This window comes from Amblyomma americanum, chromosome 9 (assembly GCF_052857255.1).
Source record: "Amblyomma americanum isolate KBUSLIRL-KWMA chromosome 9, ASM5285725v1, whole genome shotgun sequence".
In the NCBI taxonomy this organism is placed as follows: Eukaryota; Metazoa; Arthropoda; class Arachnida; order Ixodida; family Ixodidae; genus Amblyomma; species Amblyomma americanum.
The window spans coordinates 5,070,731-5,090,145 of record NC_135505.1 but is presented as its reverse complement, the minus strand read 5'-3'; the positions used below and the strand labels follow the sequence as shown (position 1 = coordinate 5,090,145).

General features: G+C 48.1%; 1 protein-coding gene across 3 annotated transcripts in view; it reads left to right on the top strand.

Moving 5' to 3' along the window:
- The window catches only part of LOC144103810 (trypsin alpha-like), a 609,247-nt gene that overhangs the window by 327,828 nt on the left and 262,004 nt on the right, over positions 1 to 19,415 (top strand). For all 3 annotated transcript variants that reach the window (XM_077636512.1, XM_077636511.1, XM_077636513.1), the window contains one exon: positions 15,601 to 15,742. In XM_077636512.1, the coding sequence (XP_077492638.1) occupies positions 15,601 to 15,742 (142 nt within the window). The remainder of the gene's footprint in view (positions 1 to 15,600; positions 15,743 to 19,415) is intronic.

Here is a 19,415-nt window from a genome sequence, read left to right as displayed (position 1 = left end):
GTGACCGCAGCTTGCTCTGGCCCAAACCCGCAATTTGTCGGCGAAGTGCCACTCAATTAACACTTCGGCACGGCTTCGTAACCAACGCCACAAACTACAGGCAGAAGCGGACGCGATGACTTGCATATGGAAGTGGCCACACAGGACAACAAACACTTCACCTCACTCAACAAAAAATACGCGCACAAGCAGGTTAATCACGCACGCACAACACCAGGTTGCTGCCTTCCGAACCGAGGAAACCGCGTCGTCTGCTGCGGAAGCACCCTCCCGACAAGCAGCGCCCTCTGTCGCCATCGGTGGGCTTTCATTGCCAACGGCGCCACCATCTCCTACTGCGGAGCGCTGGCGCTCGGCACAATAGCCAGTATATTCTAGGCACTATAACTAGGCTGCCAGTCGAGCATTTCGCGGTACACGCGAGAGGCCAGTTGTGCGCATGCGCCGCTACCATGACAACCTCTTTCTTCCGGAGTCCATCCTGTATCCCTACCCTTATGGCGCGGTTCAGGTGTCCGCCGATATGCGAGACAGATACTGCGCCATTCCCTTTCCCCAAAAAACAATGTATCCTTACGGCCGCGGTCCGCGGAGTCGGTATCCACGGCAGCGTCGCATGGAACACACCTACCGTTCCGCTGAACGCATCAAAATGCACCGGCGTGATAAAGGAGGGACTGAGAGAAGAAAGGAATAAAGAGGTGCCGTAGTGGAGGGCTCCGGAATAGTTTCGACCACCTGGGGATCTCTAACGTGCACTGACATCGCACAGCGCACGGGCGCCTTAGCGTTTAGCCTCCATCTAAACGCAGCAGCCTCGGTCGGATTCGATCCTGGGTACTCCGGATCCTGGACCGCAAGGATTCACCTTGTGTATCTGAGAGAAAGCAGCCAGTCTAAATTCTGCGCAGGCAGCATTCACCCAACTGCGTGTTACTTTACCGATCATCGGGTAGTGTTTATCTCTGTCAAAACAATTGAATAAATAAACAATGTGTATCTCCGAATACTTCAAGGCTTAACATTTTAGTCGCAACAACAAACTCGACAACATGCGCAACCAGCGAGAACTACAGCTCTCGCTACGTATATGCTGGTTTAGCTGAGCAAAGCCACTGCCCATTTTTTTTTCTCTTTCTCGCTGTGAAATTTGTTCATTTGGTCAAAAAACAGCTGCATGGGTTGCATTCTAGAGTTGCTTGGGCGCAACCTCTTGTCAGCTCTTTTCTTCTTGGTCTGTTCGTCCGCGAATTTGTACTGGCTTCGAATGAATAGTCTACCGCCGACAATATCAAGGGCAGGATATCATCACTGAACTCTGATTTTTCCTCGGCGTCTGCGCTGTTTGATGATCGAGGACTCGCTTTACTAGCCGATGGTTTCTTATACCTCACTGTGTCCACACCGCGCAGCACTCCCGGCTCCAAGCTGCCATCTATAGCCTTTATGGCATGGAACTCTTGCTCATATTCCACGCGGCAGCGGGAATTTGCTGATGTGTTATTGTGCTTCTCTTCATTCCTCTTTTGCTTTGACATAGTCTTGAAGCGTGTTTCGCACTGCAGAGCAGTGCGATGAATGCCAAGAGTGCCCAACATGTGGCAGGCAATTTGCTCAAACATAGCTCGCTTGCTACGAAATTTCTTTAGTGGGCCAACGTCTCTGGAATACCGCGCATAATAGTCGAGAAGCAGCTTTGTTTGCCGTTCATCCCATGAAGATCGCTTAAAAAAGCAATAGGCGAAACGAGCTTCTCTAGACACTTTTTAATGCAAAGTCTCACAATTAGGTTTGGGTGGTTGTTCACTTGGTTTAAATATACATACCTGGAAATTTATCTTTATTAGGACCTTCTTACGTGTGTTGTTAAACTCAAGGTGAAACTTTGAAGCTTAAACAAAAAAGTGTAGATTATTTAATACATGCTCGCTATATTAATTTTTTTTTTCAGGCATATTCACCGCACCAAGTGAAATGAAAGCACCCTCTTTGCGGGTACATAAAAATAAGCATGCAGCATCATCAGTAACATTAAAGCCTAACAGTGTAGAAAGCCGAATTGATTTGATGTATGCAGGGCAGCTTATTCCGCAGAGCCAGTTATGCTCCTTTCCTTTGCTCAAAATGAAACGGGTATAAACTTTGCGCTGATTTTCAGAAAACAAAAGGCGCATATAACTGCTTCAGTTTTGTAGGTGGACGTCACCGTTCACTCGAAGAGTGATTGAGGTGTCCGCAGACCCGGTTACGCTTTCTACTCGGATGCTTCACACAGACACACTCTGCTTAAACCGCGGGGAGTGTGCGAGAAGTGCGTTCGCACTAAAGAAAAAGCGTGCTGTGTAGCGAGACACAGAGGTAAGTGCAGGATTCTAGGCATGCAGTTGACACTGGTGTTATGAACATGGACTGAATACGTTTATTAGGCATTTCTGCTGACCACGTGAAAAAATGTATCTGCAGCGTCAGTTGTGTTATTGGTGAAGGCTTATTCCAACGGCCGACCGAAGACCATTAGTCATTCCCGGGAAGGCAGATTGCACTGAAGTTTGTCTGGATATGGTAAGGCAAGGAATAAACATGCACAAGCGTCCTCCGTGAGCTGCTACAAAATGTGCCGTGCGTACGCAGGGAGCACGAGGGAAGGAAAGAACGCAAAGTTGAAAACATTCACACCACAGCAAATGGTATTGTCCGATCTTTTTTTTTCCCTTTTACACTAGCATTCGCACGCCAACGAGCAGGATATTAGGGAAGAACCACAATCCTGCCTTCGGCATCATACGTCGCTGGAAGCTTCCACAGCCCTCAAAGCACATACAACACGCGAAATTTTGGGAGATGGGAAGTTGAAACATGTAGGGCAACATATGGTTTGCAAATGTTAAAATCAGGTTACCAATAGTTTTAAATACGTCGCATGAGAAAAACATACAACCTGAGAACATTACTTTCAAAAAACTTCGTCACTACTTAGGAAGTAAAAAAAAACATCAAAACAACAAAATAGTCTCACAACCTCATATCTCAAACTATCACTTTCATTTGCTATGTTGTATTTATATATCTCCGGCGATGATATTTGTTGGAATTGTGTGCCTTCTTGTTACAGTCAGGTTTTTGTGGAAATTTCCTTTTTCAATGTAGTAACTTTTCTTTGGTGATTGTTAGTTTCCTACTTTGTTGCATATATTTGCTTGTGATTGCAGACCGCTTCGTGTAGTTGCCAGTGTGGGGGCCTGCAGCCTTGTCAAGCTGCCTTAATGACAGCTTTTTCTGCACGCCTCGGGCATCATGTCCTTGTGATGCAAATAAAGTTATTAATACTATTATAAAGGCAAAATTTTTTAGGCCAGAGCACCGAGGGTAAATGTGTTTTCGAAATTCTTAAAACCGATTTTGACATTACTAAGGTGTGCTGTGCGATGTCAGTGCACGTTAAAGATCCCCAGGTGGTCGAAATTATTCCGGAGCCCTCCACTGCGGACCTATTTGTTCCTCTCTTCTTTCACTCCCTCCTTTATCCCTTCCCTTACGGCGCGGTTCAGGTGTCCAACGATATATGAGACAGATACTGCGCCATTTCCTTTCCACCAAAAACCAATTATTATTATTATATTACTAAGGTTGGGCTTACACGCCTCTCAATAATTAAGTGGCCTAACAGTAACAGTGAAAAAGTTAACTATTCAATATTAGTTAACGAGCCTGCCAATTAGCACGTCTTAGCTCTATTGTGACCTCACCAACATCATCATCAGCCTGACCACGCCCACTGCAGGGCTGACAATGCTGACAATGTTGTCCCGAAAAAGCGTTTTTCATACCCAAAAGCCTATTTCTAAAAATTGTGTAAAGTCTTAGCTGAAACGCCCTGCATGCAAACAGAGTAGGGACATTGAGCTTTGTTGAGGCGCTCAAGCTATGCATCGAAAACGCGTTCCTCAAAATTGACAACGCACTAAGCGCATCGCAAAATGCACTGAAGCCACATCGAACTCTGAGCTCAGTATTGGCTGAAGTACTTGCTGTTAAAATGCCCTTTTGAGGGCCACCAATCTCCTGCCTGGTAAAAGACCGGAGAGACCCGCTGCTCCACACTCGACGCTCTACAGGCAAAAGAGAACAGAACGTTGATGACACACATGGCGTGGTACATTTGATGCTCACAGTCTCACCTTAAAATGTCAGCAACATTTATTTACTACATAATGAATTCCACATCATCATATCATAGCAAGGCTAGAAAGATCAAAGCTGATGGAGTGAAATGAAGATTGAAACAGAACTCATTGAACTTTGGGCAATTTCTTTCAAAGTTATCGTGCCCAATATTGATTTTGATTGTAAAACATTTTATTCGCCGGGAAGAGCTTGGCAAGAGGTCGCGTTAAGTGGTCGAGAGTACATAGCCCTCGACGACTTTGTCAGCCCACTCCACCGCCAAAACTTGCGTTCTGGGGTCAGAGCTAGCCAGCACGGTCTCCCACCGCTCGAGAGAAGGAGCTGTAACTAGATCACCCGGAGGTGGCTCTATTTTGCAGTCCCACAGGATGTGATCGTAGGTAGCACGTTGGCCACAGTGTTTGCAGTTTGGGTTGTAAAGATCTGGATAAATGTGCGCGAGGAGTGATGGGGTGCGTATCGATCTCGTCTGTAGACGACGCCACGTAACCTCTTGTTCTTTAGTAAGTCTTTTGTCTGGAGGGGGGAACATTCTCCTCTCTAGTTTAAAATGATTGGTGAGATCATGATATGTGATCATTGAGTCCTTCGTGAAATTTAGGGAGCCAGACTCATCCACTGCCCGGTCGACGAAACCTCGGGCTTTATTGTGGGCTGCCTCGTTCCCCGGATTCCCCGAATGGGCTGGGACCCATATCAATTCGGAATAATTTGGTGAGAATTTGGTTGCGTTAAGGATTCTAAGGGAGGTGTTTGTAATTCGCCCTTTAGCGAAATTATTGATACCCATTTTGGAATCGCTGAGGATGATGCTCCCTTGGGTATGTGCTAGGGCGAGGGCTATAGCCGCCTCTTCTGCCGTTTCAGAGGATTTCGTTTTGATTGTCGCCGAGACGATGTGGTCACCATTCTCGTTCACAACCACAACTGCAAAGGCATTGGTATTTTTGTATTCTGCCGCATCTACATAAAGTGTTGCAGCGCACTGTCTGTATATCTTATGTAAGGCTTTGGCTCGTGCTTGTCTTCTACCCTCATGGTGTAAGGGGTGCATGTTTTTGGGGAGTAAACCACTCCCCAAAAACATTAGTAGTAGTAGGGCCGTCCTATAGGCGCGGGGTAAGTCTACTTTAGCATCGTTATTCGTAGGTTGAAAGTTAATTCCGAGCCTGGTAAGAATACTCCTGCCAGTTCTGGAATTGGCTAATCGCGCTGTTTGAGCCATTAAATGGGCTTCTTTCAGTTCATTGTAGGTGTTATGTATTCCTAACCTCATAAGCCTTTCGGTTGAGGCATTTAGTGGGAGTCCTAACGCAGCCTTATAGGCCTGCCGTATCATGCTATCCAATTTGTCCTTTTCTGCTTTCGAAAATTTCAAATAAGGGGTGGCATAGAGTATCCTGCTCAGCGCAAAGGCCTGCACTAGGCGGCATAAATCTCTTTCCCTCACCCCTTGTCTGCGGTTAGCTATGCGGCGGAGTAATCGCGCCGTCGCTTCTACCGTGCGTTTTAGCTTAGTGAGTGTGTCAGTATTTTTTCCATTTGTTTGTAAATACAACCCCAATATTCTCATGGTCTGTACCTCTTTGACAGATCGTCCATTAACATAGACGTTTATTTGCGGGGGGGATGTCGTGGTACGCCTACCTCTTTGTTTACGACGGATCACGAAGAGTTCAGATTTTTGCTCAGAACAAGTGAGGCCGGAATCCCATGCGCATGCCTCGATGATGTCCACTGCTGCTTGGAGTGTGTCTTCTATGTAGCCTTCGCATCCTTTGGTTACCCAAAGTGTGATGTCATCTGCATAGAACGTGTGATGTAGGTCTGGTATTTGTGCCAGTTTGGGGGGAATTTTGATGAGGGAGAGGTTAAAAAGGAAAGGGGACAGGACGGAGCCCTGTGGCGTTCCTTTACTTCCTAGTTTGATTGGGGCAGACTCTATTGTTCCGACCGTTATCACTGCTGTTCTGTTAGTGAGGAAGGATCGGATGTAGTTGTACGTCCTTTCTCCGGGGTTGATTTCTGACAAGTTTGTCAAGATGGCTTTGTGGGTGACGTTGTCGAAAGCTTTAACAAGGTCTAAACCCAATATTGCTTTCGTTCCTGTTCCCTCGTCAGCTTCAATTATGTCCTTGTTAAGCTGCAAGAGAATGTCCTGGGTAGATAGTTGGGCCCTGAATCCTAACATTGTTTCAGGTAGGAGGTTCATGTCCTCCGCATAGTTTTGGAGCCTATTGAGGATGACATGCTCCATGAGTTTGCCTAGGCATGATGTTAATGAAATTGGGCGTAGATTCTCAGTGCTGAGTTTCTGACCCGCTTTAGGAATAAAAGTGATTTTCGCGTGTTTCCACTCTGGTGGTATGTTGCCTGCATGCCAGTATTTGTTCATAAGGTCTGTAACCGCCGCGATCGACGTTGCGTCTATGTTCCTGAGAGTCTTATTTGTTACTTTGTCTGGTCCTGCCGCAGATGTTGTCCGCAGTTTTCCAATTGCGTACCAGACCTCTGCGTCTGTGATGTCTGCGTCTAAATTTGGATTAGGAGTCCCCCGGTAGTCTGGTTGTGTGGTACTATCATCCGTGTTTAGATAACGTTCTGCTAGCTCTTTGATTAGGTCTTCAGTTGTACCCTCATATTTATGTATGAGCCTGTACAGTTGACTTTGTTGCACGGGACGTGTTTGTTCTGGATCGAGCAGCTGTCTTAGAAGATGCCATGTCTTCTTATTTCCGAGCTGTCCATTGACGCTTTCGCATATTTGGTTCCATTGTTGTGTTTAGAGTAAGTGTATGTTCCTCGATTCGCCTCTCGATTTCAGCGATCTTTTTGCGTAGTCGCTTGTTGTGTTTTTGCTGCTTCCAGCATTTTTGGAGGCCTTTTTGTGCCTGCCACAGGTGTAACAGTTTTGAGTCTGCAATCTGCTCCTCCTTCTCAACTGGCACCACAACGCTAGTGGAGCTGACATCCTCATTCAGGGAGATAACCCAGTCGCTAAAATTAGAGATCTCCTTTGGAGCTGTTTTGTCGCGAAGTTGCCTGAACTTGTCCCAATCCGTGGTTCGTATTTCTTTTGCTTTGTTTTTAAGTTTTGTCGTGGGGAAGGTGATGCTAAGGATGAAGTGATCACTACCAAGGTTTTGCCCGGTGTTGACCCACTTTGCGTCCTTGACGTTTTTAGAGAGGGATAAGTCTTTAGATGTGTCTACACATACACTTTTACCCATGCGTGTGTGGTCGCTCGGGTTGTTTAGCGTTGTGAGCCCTAGTGACTGTATGATTTGCCAGAGCAGGTTCCCTTTCGGAGTTGCTTTGGTATATCCCCATGCTGGGTGTTGAGCGTTGAAGTCTCCCACAATTAATAGTTGAGCCCTAGCAGCCAGCTTTACTGTGTTTATCAACAAGTGTGGGAGTCCATTGCCTTTGTTTCTGGGAGGGTTGTATACATTAAGGATGAAGAGATTTGAGCCTCCTTTTTGCCTTGGTACTATTTCAAGTAGGGTGTAATCTTCTTCCGAATCATTTATAAAATGTTGAATTGCGGTGATATTTCTATGCACCAGAGTGGCTGTGAAGGAGCCGGCTGCGTTACTAGTATCATAATGAGGTGGCAGATATGCTTTATAGCCTGGCAGTGTAGCCCTGCCGCTAGCTTCTTGCAATGCAATCACGTCTGGGGTTGGAACAGACGGTGCTTGTTGGATGTGGAGTTGCAAGTGGGCCCGCTTGCGGCGGAAGCCTCTGCAGTTCCATTGCCAAATTTCAAATTTTTGGCGTGGTGCCATGTTGGGTTATAGATGGTTGTGGCGTCGTGGACAGATCCAAGGTGGGGGGTAGGCGGGCCTCGATAGTTGTAAGCCTATCCATTATTTGCTGCATGCAGGTGGCTATTTGGGATACCTGTCCCTCTAGTGTTGCAAAGCGAATATCTATCTCTGCAAATTTGGTAGTAACGAGGCCTTGGAAGGTTGCTTGTTCTGTTGATATAGCGCTAGTTCTCTCTGACAGAGTATTGATGTCTGCCCTGAGTTTGGTAGGCGCTTTCGACGGCTGCGGGGTGTCGGCTTCCGAAGCCTCGGCCTTTCTTTTGGATTCCTCGCCTTCTTTTGTAGGATGCGGTCTTTTAGTTGCTATTCTGGCGTCTGTGTCCGTCGCGTTATGGGCTGAAGACTGGGAAGCGTTGGAGGGAGTGTGGCAAATAGCGTCTGTTTCCATCGCATTATTGGTCGAATCCTGGAACGCGGTGGGTGGCATTCTAGCCGCAGTGGCATTCTGTACCTGATGCGCTTGTAACAGGCGTTTAATGTCAGCCAACTCTTTTTTAAGGCTGGCAATTTCTCTGTCTCGGGATTGTAGTTGGATCTGAAACTCCTTCTCTCGAGCGTCAATAGATTGGGAGGCCTCTGCTGGCCAGCTCACCTTTTTATTGGAGCGGCTATCGCTGCGTCCGCGGCTTGAGCTTCTCTTGTCGTTCCCTGCAGGGTTCCCCAGGGGCGGGAAGGAGCTGGAGTTGTTCCGGCTGTGGCTTCCTCCTTTTCCGGTAGCACCGTGTTCCTTCTTCCTGGGCCTAGACTGGTGTCCGTGTAGTGATGAGTCGTTGTCCCCTTGCTTGGGTGTCTGGTTGCCATGGGGCGTTCCTTGTTTGTTCTTGTTGATCAGCCGGAATTTGCAGTTCCGGCTGCCTGTGTTGTGGCCCCCGTTGCAGACGATGCATACGCGTTGGCAGGTTGGCTGTTCTCCCTCAGGTGGATTAGAGTGATTTTCTCCGCAGCGGCGGCAAAGGTTCGTTGTAGGTTTGTAGCAGACATCGGCCCGGTGTCCTACTCTCCTGAAGTTGTAGCATACCTCATGTTGCTCCCTGAAGGGGTGGACCCGAAAGACGCCGCACTGATAGATTACTTGGCTGGGTAGCTTCTTTCCAAAAAAGGTGATTTGTATTGTTCTGGATTTCCCGATCCTTCGGGCATCCACAACTTCTATTCCTTCGTTTCGGTTTCCGAAGCCTTGGCGAACCGCTTCGGGCGAGTCTCCCGCGTAGGCGTTGTAAATGACCTCTTTTACCGAGTCTTCGGGCGCCGCCACGTACGACGTTACGTTGTAGGTTTGATCTTGGAGGTTCAGTTTTTCAATATTGGCGTATGCAGTCGCCCGTTGACGATCGGGCGTGCATAGCGTAAAGGTGTTGTTGGCCGTATTGACTCTGATAATGTCTTCATTCTTCACCGTATCATACGGCAGCCTGGCCACCTCGCAGGCGCAGAAGAGTAGTAGTCCGGGCGCAAAGTCCCTCAGATTCCAACCTTGTGGTCGGCAGACGATTTTGTAGTCGTCGGTCGGTAAGCGCGGGAGAAGGGCTTTCTTGCTGAGTGCAAGTAGCTTCTTCCCGTTCTTTCGCGATGGAAAATTGGAATTAGACTTGCCTTGGCCGTGCCCCTGCGCAGGCTCGTCGTCGGTTGATGCGGGCCCTTTATTCTTCAGGCCTCGTTGTCGGTCGCGGTAACGAAGAATGGTTTCCCATTTTCCGGCCTCGAGCTCCGACGGTGATATTTTCTCGCCTTCCACGGCGTACTCCATCTGTGCGGGTCCCTGGGCGCTCAGTTCCCGGCGGAGAGGTGACGAGCTAGGTCGAGCTCGATGGCTAGGCCGGCAGTCAGCCGGCAATATGCCTAGGTGTCCGTAGATTGGCAAAATCCGGCTGCAGCAGGCACTGGACAATGGCCCGGATGTCGTCCAAAATATTCGAGCCCGAAGGCTGACTCTTTCTGCCGAAAAGTGGCTTCGAGGCGGGAGCCCATGCGAGACACGTCAGCACAGCTCCGTGGATTGGATTGGATTCCCAATATTGATAAAGTAGTGCACAACGCTCTTTCAAACCAACCGCGCAGCCTGCCCTCCGCCTTGCATATCTCCGCAGCACGGCTGCCCGTGCTCCTTAGCCTCCACATTAGAGTATGGGTTCCTCCGGTAGGCGCGAGATGGCGCTATGGGTACCAATGCTATACAGAAGATTGCATTTGGGGTCACGGACGCCGAACGTGATTGGGAGTTGCGGTTAACTGCAACCAATTCAGGATGTACATGCCCAGTATGCGTATGGTTTGGACCTCCTTGACCGAAAGTCCCTGCACATATACATTTAGAGGTGTCGGCGGGGTCAGGTTTGCGTTTCTACCTCGAGGCTTCGCCCTAAGCACCAGCAGTTCCGATTGCGAGTGCGAGCATTGAAGGCCCGCTCCCGACGCGTAAGCTTCAATTATGTCCACCGCGTGCTGCGGTGTATCTTCTATTTGGCCGTCATTCCCAGTGGTCACCCACGGGGTGATGTCCTCTGCGTATAGGGTGTGCTGCAGCCCCGCAAGGCGGCGATTTCGGGGGGGGGGGGGGGTAGTGTAATGAGTGCAAGGTTAAAGAGGAAAGGCGAGATCACCGAGCCTTGTGGCGTGCCTCGGCTTCCCAGAGAAATGGGCTCCGATTTGGGGTCACCTAATGCGAGCTCTGCGGTCCGCTCGGATAAGAATGATCGGACGTAATTGAATGTCCGTTCTCCCGGGTCTATTTTAGAGAGATTCTTGAGGATGGCCTCATGTGAGACGTTGTCGAAGGCCTTGTTCAGGTCTAGCCCGAGCACTGCCTTCGTTCCGGTCCCGCGTGGAGGGTCCAGCACGTCCTTCTTAAGCTGGAGCATCGCGTCCTGCATTGACAGGCTGGCCCTAAAGCCAATAATTGTAGGAGGAAGCAGGTCGCGATCTTCCGCGTAAATTTGCAATCGGTTAAGGATGACATGCTCCATCAGTTTTCCGATGCAAGACGTGAGGGAGATGGGCCACGGATTCTCGATCGAGAGTTTCTTTCCCGGTTTGGGGATGAAGGTCACACGTGCATGCCTATATTCCTGGGGGATCTCGCCTTCCCTTCAGTAGGTGTTCATTAGGTCTGTCAGAGTCGCAACAGACTTGGGATCTAGGTTTCTGAGCGCGTTGTTCGACACTTCGTTCAGTCCTGCCGCGGAGGTGGTACGGAGCTGACCCAGAGCAAACCAGACCTCGGCAGCTACTATGTCCACGTCCAGGGTCTCATTGGGAAGGCCCTCGTATGCGGTTAGGGGGTCTGTATGCGACGTGTTCAGGTAGCGTTTTTGCAGTTCGGCGGTTAGTTCTGCGTCTGTACCTTGATACTGGTGAATTAGTCTCGTGAGTTGGCCGCGTTGTGTGGATTTTGTGTGTGTTGGGTCTAGCAGGTGGCGGAGCAAGAGCCATATCTTTTTGCATCCCATTTTCGCATTCATATTATCACAAATCTGGTCCCATTGTTTTTCTTGCAGTTCTAGGGCGTATATTTCGATTTGGCGCTCGAGTTGCGCCATACGCTTGCGTAAGTTTCTTTTGTGTCTGTTTCTTCCAGCGATTTAGCAGGCTGGCGTGCGCTTCCCACATGTGGAGGAGTTTAGAGTCTGTCGTTTGATGCTGGTCCTCACTAGGCGTCTCGACCGTGGTGGTCGTGACGTCGTCTTTGAGTGCAGCGATCCACTCCGTTAGGTTGTTGATCTGACCGGGGGCAATCTGCTCTCGTATGCGTCTGAAGCTATCCCAGTCGGTAATGCGAGAGCGCATGGGGTGCAGTTTGTGCAATTTCGTGTCAATTGTCGTAGCTAGTATGTAATGGCCGCTTCCCGGTGTATGTTTCGTGTTAGACCAGTGGGCGTCGTGAATGTTTTTTGAGAGTGTGAGATCCGGTAAGGTGTCTACGCTAACGCTATTTTCGACCCGCGTGTTTTTTTGGGGATTGTTAAGAATTGTGAGGCCAAGGTTTTAGATCGTTTGCCACAGCCTGGTGCCCTTGGGGCTGCTTCTGCGATAACCCCAAGCGGAATTTTGGGCGTCAAAGTCGCCTACAACCAGGAGATGCGCCCTGGCGGCCAGGCGCGTGGCTTTAAGCAGTAAGTCGGGAATGCCTCAACCTCTGTCTTTCGGGGAACTGTTTAAGTTCAGGATAAAGGGATTTGCGTCTCCCTTTTTCCTAGGCACAATTTCTAGTAACGTGTATTGTTCGTTAGAACTGTCTATAGTGTGTTGTATCGCCATAATGTTGGGTTGCACAAAGGTAGCCGTGAAAGGGGTCATCGCCGTCGTCACTGCGTTCGAGGGGGGAATGAATGCTTTATAGCCTGGTAATTTCGCCGGGCCGCTTGCTTCTTGAAGGTCTCTCATGTCCGGTTGTCTACCAAGGTTTTGGATGTGAAACTGCAAGTTTTCCCGCTTGTTGCGGAACCCCCTGCAATTCTATTGCCATACCTGAATTTGTTGGGGAGGGGCCCTGGTGGGATATGGGAGGGATGATCACGGGCAAGGTCGCGACTGGTGGCATTACGTTACGGCTTGCCTCCAAGGCCGCGAGGCGCTCCACTACTTGATTGAAAAATATAGCGATATTTGTACCCAGCTGGGTTACTTCCTTCGTAAGAGTTAACTTTTTCCTCGAGACCGCTAAATTTGTTCTCGAGGGCGTTCATTTTGGCTCTTATTTTGTCTGTAGCCTTAGGTTTGATTGTCAGTTTCGGGGTGTTTTTTTGACACGCTTCCGCAGCTCGTTTCGTTCGGAGCTCTCGTCGGAAGGAGCTGGCCTTTTGAGGGTAATGCGGCTATCCGTTTCCATCGCATTACTGGTGGAGGGTATAGCGCTTAGCGCGGGAGAGGGGGGCGTGCGAGATACGTGGGGCATGGCTTTTGCGGGGGGGTTGTAGCGATTTAAAAAGCCTTTCATTTCGGCCATCTCTCTCTGCTAGGATCTCCTTCTCGCGAGCCGTATAGTTTTGGGAGGCCGCATCCGGCAGCTCACCTGCTTCTTCGAGCAGCTTCCACTCCTGCTCCTGCTCGCACTCCTCCGTCTGTCCTTGCTTCCCTGCCTCGAGCTGGCACCCTGGATCGACGACAGCGGTGGGAAGGAGGTGATCTGTTGCGGGAATCGCTGCCCCGACGGTGGCTCGACGATCGATTGCCGGCCTTGTCTCTGGGACGCCACGTGTAGCCGGACTGACCGCTTTCCTATTTTGCTTCTTTTGTTTTCAGTTGTGTCTGGGGCGGCGGTATACAAAGCGATGCTTGTAGTTCCTGCTGCCGGTGTTGTGGGCGCCTTTGCACACAATGCACTTTGGCGTGCACGTTAAGCTCTTCCCCCTCGGCTTGGGAAGGTGTTCTTCGCCGCATCTGCGGCACAGTGGTGTCCTGGGTTTGTAGAAGACGTCCGCGCGATGACCGACTCTTCTGCAGTTGAAACAGATTTCGACCGGCTCCGTGTACGGGTACACGCAGAAAGGACTCTCCCAATAGTAGATGGTGTCTGGAGCCTTCTTGGCGGCGAAAGTCACCAGGATGGACAATGACTGTCCGAGGCGGCGAGCATCCACCACTGTAATTTCGTTGTTGCGCTTCAGAAATCCCTGTAAGGCCTCATCGGCTGTCCCGCCATCGTATGCATAATAAATGACGCCTCTCGTGGGGTCGTCCGGCGCTGACACGTACGATGTCGCTTCGTACGCTTTGTCGCCCATCTTGAGCAGTGTCAGGTTGCTGTACACTGAAGCCCTGGGCTTATTCGGTGTGCTAATGGTCAATGTATCTTTAACTGCGTTAACACGAAGACTGTCTTCATTCACCACCTCTTCAAGCAGTAGGTCGAGCGCTACACAGGTGGCTCGGCGAATGCTGCGCGGCACGACGGTGCCCAAGTTCATGCCTCGCGGCGTGACGACGACTTTATAGCCGTTTGCTGGTAGACATGGAAGTGGCGCCTGCCTACGTCGGGCAGGTGGATTTTTCCGAAGAGCAGAATTGGACTTGCCTTCGTTGCGAGGAACGCCGGTAGCGGTGCCGTGCTCCTTCCCCGGCGTCGCCGGCGCGTTCGTTGGGTCTGCGTTTCCATGAATCGCGTTCTTCGCTTCGGGGCGCCGGTAGCTCTCTTGCAGGTTGAGAACGGTCTTCCGTCCTTCTTCGGCAAGCTGCGACGAAGTAATGTATTCGCCCTTTACGCGTAATTCATGATGCGATCGTTCTGTGCGGTCCGCGTGGTTAGCGGGTCCCAGCGGTGCGGCACCGGCGTTCGGCCTAGCGTTAGGCCAAACGCGGTTCACCAGGTGTTGACACTTAAAGTCCCGAAAGATGGGTAACCAGTGGTCGTACCTGGCGAAATCCGGCATCGGTTGGCATGAAGCACCTTTCCGAATGCTTCGCGCAATTCACAGGAACAAAAGTCAACGAGAAGGGAGATAGAGAAAGCAATAACACGTCCAGGACTGAACGAACCCGCGAAGGGCGAGGTGCCAAGCGTCCTGAACCAGCGGGGCGAGGACTCGTCGGGAGGAACGTTCTCCCTCCTCTCGTCCTGTCCGGCCGCGGAGTATCCCCTGCCCTAGCGTGGAAGAACATTTGCTCGTAACCTTGCTGGCGTGTCCGATGACCTCGATTCCTTAGCATGTTTTGCTACTAGCTGGCGTTATTGCTGTTCCAATATGTGCCTGTTTGTGTCAGCCAGTGTGTCGGTCCTTTGTTCCGTCAGAGCAAGGCCCGCCGTGGTGGGCATGCGCTAGTTAGCGTCAGGCGAGTTAGAGCTGTGTCACCCGCGATTAAATGCTGGAAACGTATTTATCCCCCAATTTCAACCACACAGCTTGCTTCGCGCCGCAATGAGAGCCCAGACAAGCATGCAAGCAAGCGGTAAAAATTTCAGTGATTCTGACGCCACAGGGATATAAAATCTTTCATTAATGCCATTTTGCATATTGTGTGATAAGAACTCAGAGCCGCAATCAGTTTTTTGGAAAACGCACTTCTAGGAGTGTTTCCCTTAATGCTACCAAACTAACCTGGCTAGGAGAGCAAGCTGCCGGGCTCGTTGGTGATGCATGTTAAAAAAAAAAACGAAGTAGAGACTCAAAAGAGGTCAGAATTGCTCGTGAATGTCTTATTTCGCCTCTCTTCTGTCCCTCGTCCGATTTTTGCGCTCCCTTCTTCATAACCTAGCTACCTCGCAATGAAAATTTTTGCAAAGAAGATGAAGGAAACCTCTCCCGCATGCCGATCAGGTAAAACTCTCTAAAGTAGAAGTGTCTTAGATGGAATTATGAAGCCCAATGTTCAAGACGTCTTAGCGTTTGTGTCACAGTGGTGCGAGCGAAAAGTGTTCACTGCACATATAATAGCAAGTTAGCACCGATTAATGCGCTGCGCTTCGGCGGTATGCTAGTGGCGTCTCGCGCTGTTTTTTTTTTATGCGTTAGGTAAAGGGATTTATGACATCATGAATACATAATCCCGTTTGAAGCTTTTTTAATGCAAATTAATGCAGAACGGATGTTTGTATGGTACTTACAACTGCAGTAAAATCATAACCGCAACTGTCTCTTTTCGTCCATTCCAGAGATCTACCAATACAGTGGGTGAGGATCTTCTACAACACTACGAATGGAGCTCAGGGCCCGCTATTTTACGCGGAGAGCAAAGCGGTTCATGCATCATACACATCACATACTGGTCTCGGCTACGACATTGCTCTGTTAAAGGTATGGTTCCAAAGGTGTACAGAGTTCAACACAGCTCCAACCTCCCTAACAGGTGTTCGTCGCGTGCTATAGTTTGAAATCAATTGGTTCCGCCTGCAATATTTCATGTGATTGTTTTAATTGCGCAAGCTTCTCCTGCAGTCCCACATGCTGGCGCGTACGATAAATTTGCTCATTAATTCAGGCATTCAAAGTAAAGAGCCTAGACAGCATTACCTCAAAAAGCAATACTGAAAAGACATGGCAAGGCCACGAAACAGAACCACCCACTTTAGCAGACGGCACCGCAGATGATTCCCCGGGCGCCTCTTGCTGGATGGATGGATGGAAGGTAGGAGCGTCCCCTTTTATATCGGGGTGATGGCAGGTGCCACCAGACTAAGCTTCTTTTCCCTCTATTGTTGTTTAACTGTTCTGTAAGTTGTTATTACGACTCGCCATTTTCATTAAATGCGTCTTCCTACACTTCTAACCTTATGTCACCTCTTCGCTTTTCAGTAACCAATCTTCCAATCGCTTTTTGCTAATTTCCACCGCAGATTTGTTTACATGACCATAGTTATCTCAAACGCCTAGGGCCTCAGGAAGAGTGACATTGTCTGCATCGACATCAGGACGGATACAGTCACATTTGAGTATGAGGTGCTCTAATTTTTCTACAGATTTACCACACACAGCACATGCGTCATCCTCTCTGTTAAGTTTCTTTTTGTAGCTGCGCGTTCTTGGACATCCGGACCTAGCTTCAAAGAGTAGGGCACTGCCTCTAGAGTTATTATAGAACGTTTCCTTCCTGATCTGCTGTTTCCAGTATCGATATTGTTTTACACTATGCTTCTTTGGCATTGAAGTTATTCAATTTTTGCCTTCCGCGTTTTTAACCGGTCGTTTAATGCTCTGTCTTTCTCCGTCCTCATGTCTGGCATACTTACTGGCTTGCTTCCTAGTTCTTTTCCGCCACTGCGAGTCAACGCTCTTTCTGTATAGGTATTTAAATACCTTAGCTGCCCACCTGTTTTCGTCTAGTTTCCTTCATATAGACTTGTACTCTGAGCTTGCTGGGCTTCGAACGATGCCCAGCCCATAACCCCCTTTACTGCCTTCTTTGTGGTTTTCCCGTGGACACCTGGTGCTAATCTTCCAACAGCTCTCTGATTTACTTCTAATCTCCACCGAACTTCGGCTGTTAAGCACAGAACCTCATTCCCGAAAGTAAACCCCGGCACCATTATTCTTTTCTAAATACCTCTTAGTACTTAATATTTGTTGTACCCCAAAAACTCCCTATGTTTCATTATCCCGGCGTCTCTTCGCCCTTTTGTAATAAGAGACTGTTCGTGCTTTTCAGTGTACATCTGCCCTTCGTTTACACATACTCCGAGATATTCGTATTCGGCCACCAGGGGTATTTCATGGCCTTCTATTGTAAGCTCCTGATCAGTTGCATCGTCGAAATCATCACACCTGACTTAGTTTCTCTAAATCAGAAGAGTAGAGTGTCTCCTTCGTCTCCACTGCAATTAACCAGGGTTTGCAAATCTTCCTGGCTATTCGATAACAGTACAATGTCATCGGCATGCATTAAACCCGGCAGTCGTTGCTCAACAACCTTCTCGCCTAATATGTAAGACAGATTATAACCGAGATTGCTTCCCTGTAGCTTTTTTTCCATATTAATCATTTAAAGCATGAGCAGCAGCGGTAACAGCGGACAACCTTGCCTTGATCCTTTGGGTACATCGACACTTGTTGTACTCTTAATCTCTTCCCATGTTATTTCAACTTCATTTTATCGATATATTTCGTGTAGAAAAAGAACAAGGTAAAACAAATAAGACATTGAAGGATTTGGCTTCTAACTTGAAGCAAGTGGAAAAAACAGTAGCCGGTATACAAACAAGAATAACGTCCATTGAGGATGAGCTATCTCGATTCAGACAATGCGAACAAAAAATATCGGAATGTGAAAGTTGTTGCAAAAGCATGAACGAACAATTGCATGAACTCGTTAATAAAGTGGATGATATGGAGAATAGAAGTCGCCGACATAACTTAGTAATTTATGGCGTTACTGAAGACTCAGACGAGGAAGCGAGAACACTAGAAAACAAAATAAAAGAAGGTATATTCAAGGATACACTCGACCTTGAAGTTAAATCTATTGAAAGAATCCATAGGATTGGCAATCGTTACGGTCAGCGCCCACGCCCAATCATTCTTCGACTTTTCGATTACAGAGAAAAAAACAAAATTCTTTCTTGCTGTAACAAACTCAAGGGCACACCGATATCAATATCAGAAGATTTCTCAAGAAGAATAAGAGACATCCGATCTAACTTGTGGCCTTCAGCGGCAATTTAACGGGGAAACGTTACAAAAGCCTCACTATCATTTGATAAACTAAGACTGAACGGACGTATTTACACGTGGGATTCCGATAAACGCACCAGAGTAGAAATAACAAGAAACGTTGCACCTACCTTAAGTGATTCCCACAACTCGTCATCGGCACAGGGTAGCACGAAAGAACGCAGAAAGAAATGACAAGGTAACAAGACGCAACGGATATCTGCGCCGCTTTCGATGTTGTGCCTGAATGCTCGAAGTCTCATTAATAAAATTGATAAATTAGAAGAGATAATCATACTGTATAGTCCAGATATTGTAATAATTACCGTAACATGGCTACATGCCCAAATACATGATACTGAAATTTCGCCTGCCTCATATTCATTGATACGCACAGATCGTGATAGCCGAGGAGGCGGCGTAGCTATTATGATAAAAAGCAGTTTAACATTTCAAGAAGAGCCTGGAATAGCTAACCATGAAAGTGCTTGGTGCACAATTCAGTTTGATAATACATCATTGTTAATAGGTGCTATTTACAGACACCCTGGAGCGCATGAGGAACACCTTTTGAAAGTGCATGATTACCTACACAGCAAAATTAATAACCGTACAAAGCTGTTATTAACTGGGGATTTTAATCTAGCTGGGATAGATTGGAATAAGTTAACTATCGGCAACAGAGATGCAAAAAACAGTGAGCACCTGTTTGACATAATGTTTAATTTTCTTTATCACAGATTGTTAATGAACCTACGCGTGTCCAGGAGAATGCCTGTTCAGTACTTGATCTTGCTTTGGTATCGCAGTCGATAACACCACATTTACGCGTTGAAGAAGGGATTTCAGATCATAAGATGCTGGTTCTAACATTTTTTACTCTGCGTATGAGCGCTGGGTGTAAGACCAAACCATCTCGAATAGCTTTCAAGGACTATAGCCGAGCTAATGATGAGAGTGTTATTGACTACTTAGAGGAAACCTTGGATGGTTTCTCAGCTGAATCCGGTGGAGGCGTTAATGGCCTTTGAATAAAACTAAAAGAGGCTATAATGCATTGCGAAAATAATTTCATACCTACAAAATTCAAAAGAACCGAGCGGAAAACACCGTGGATCACGCGGAGCATAATTCACCTAAAACGAAAACTAAGAAGGCGTCGAAGAAAAAGGATAAATTCTGCGGAGATAATAGAGCTCGCATGCAAATTGAAATTAGAAATAAAAGCTGCAAAACACGACTTCTTTTCAAATAAGTTAACAAATTTTATAAGGAATCAACCGCAAAAGTTTTGGCGCTACTTGTCGAAGCCAGAAGGCGTGAG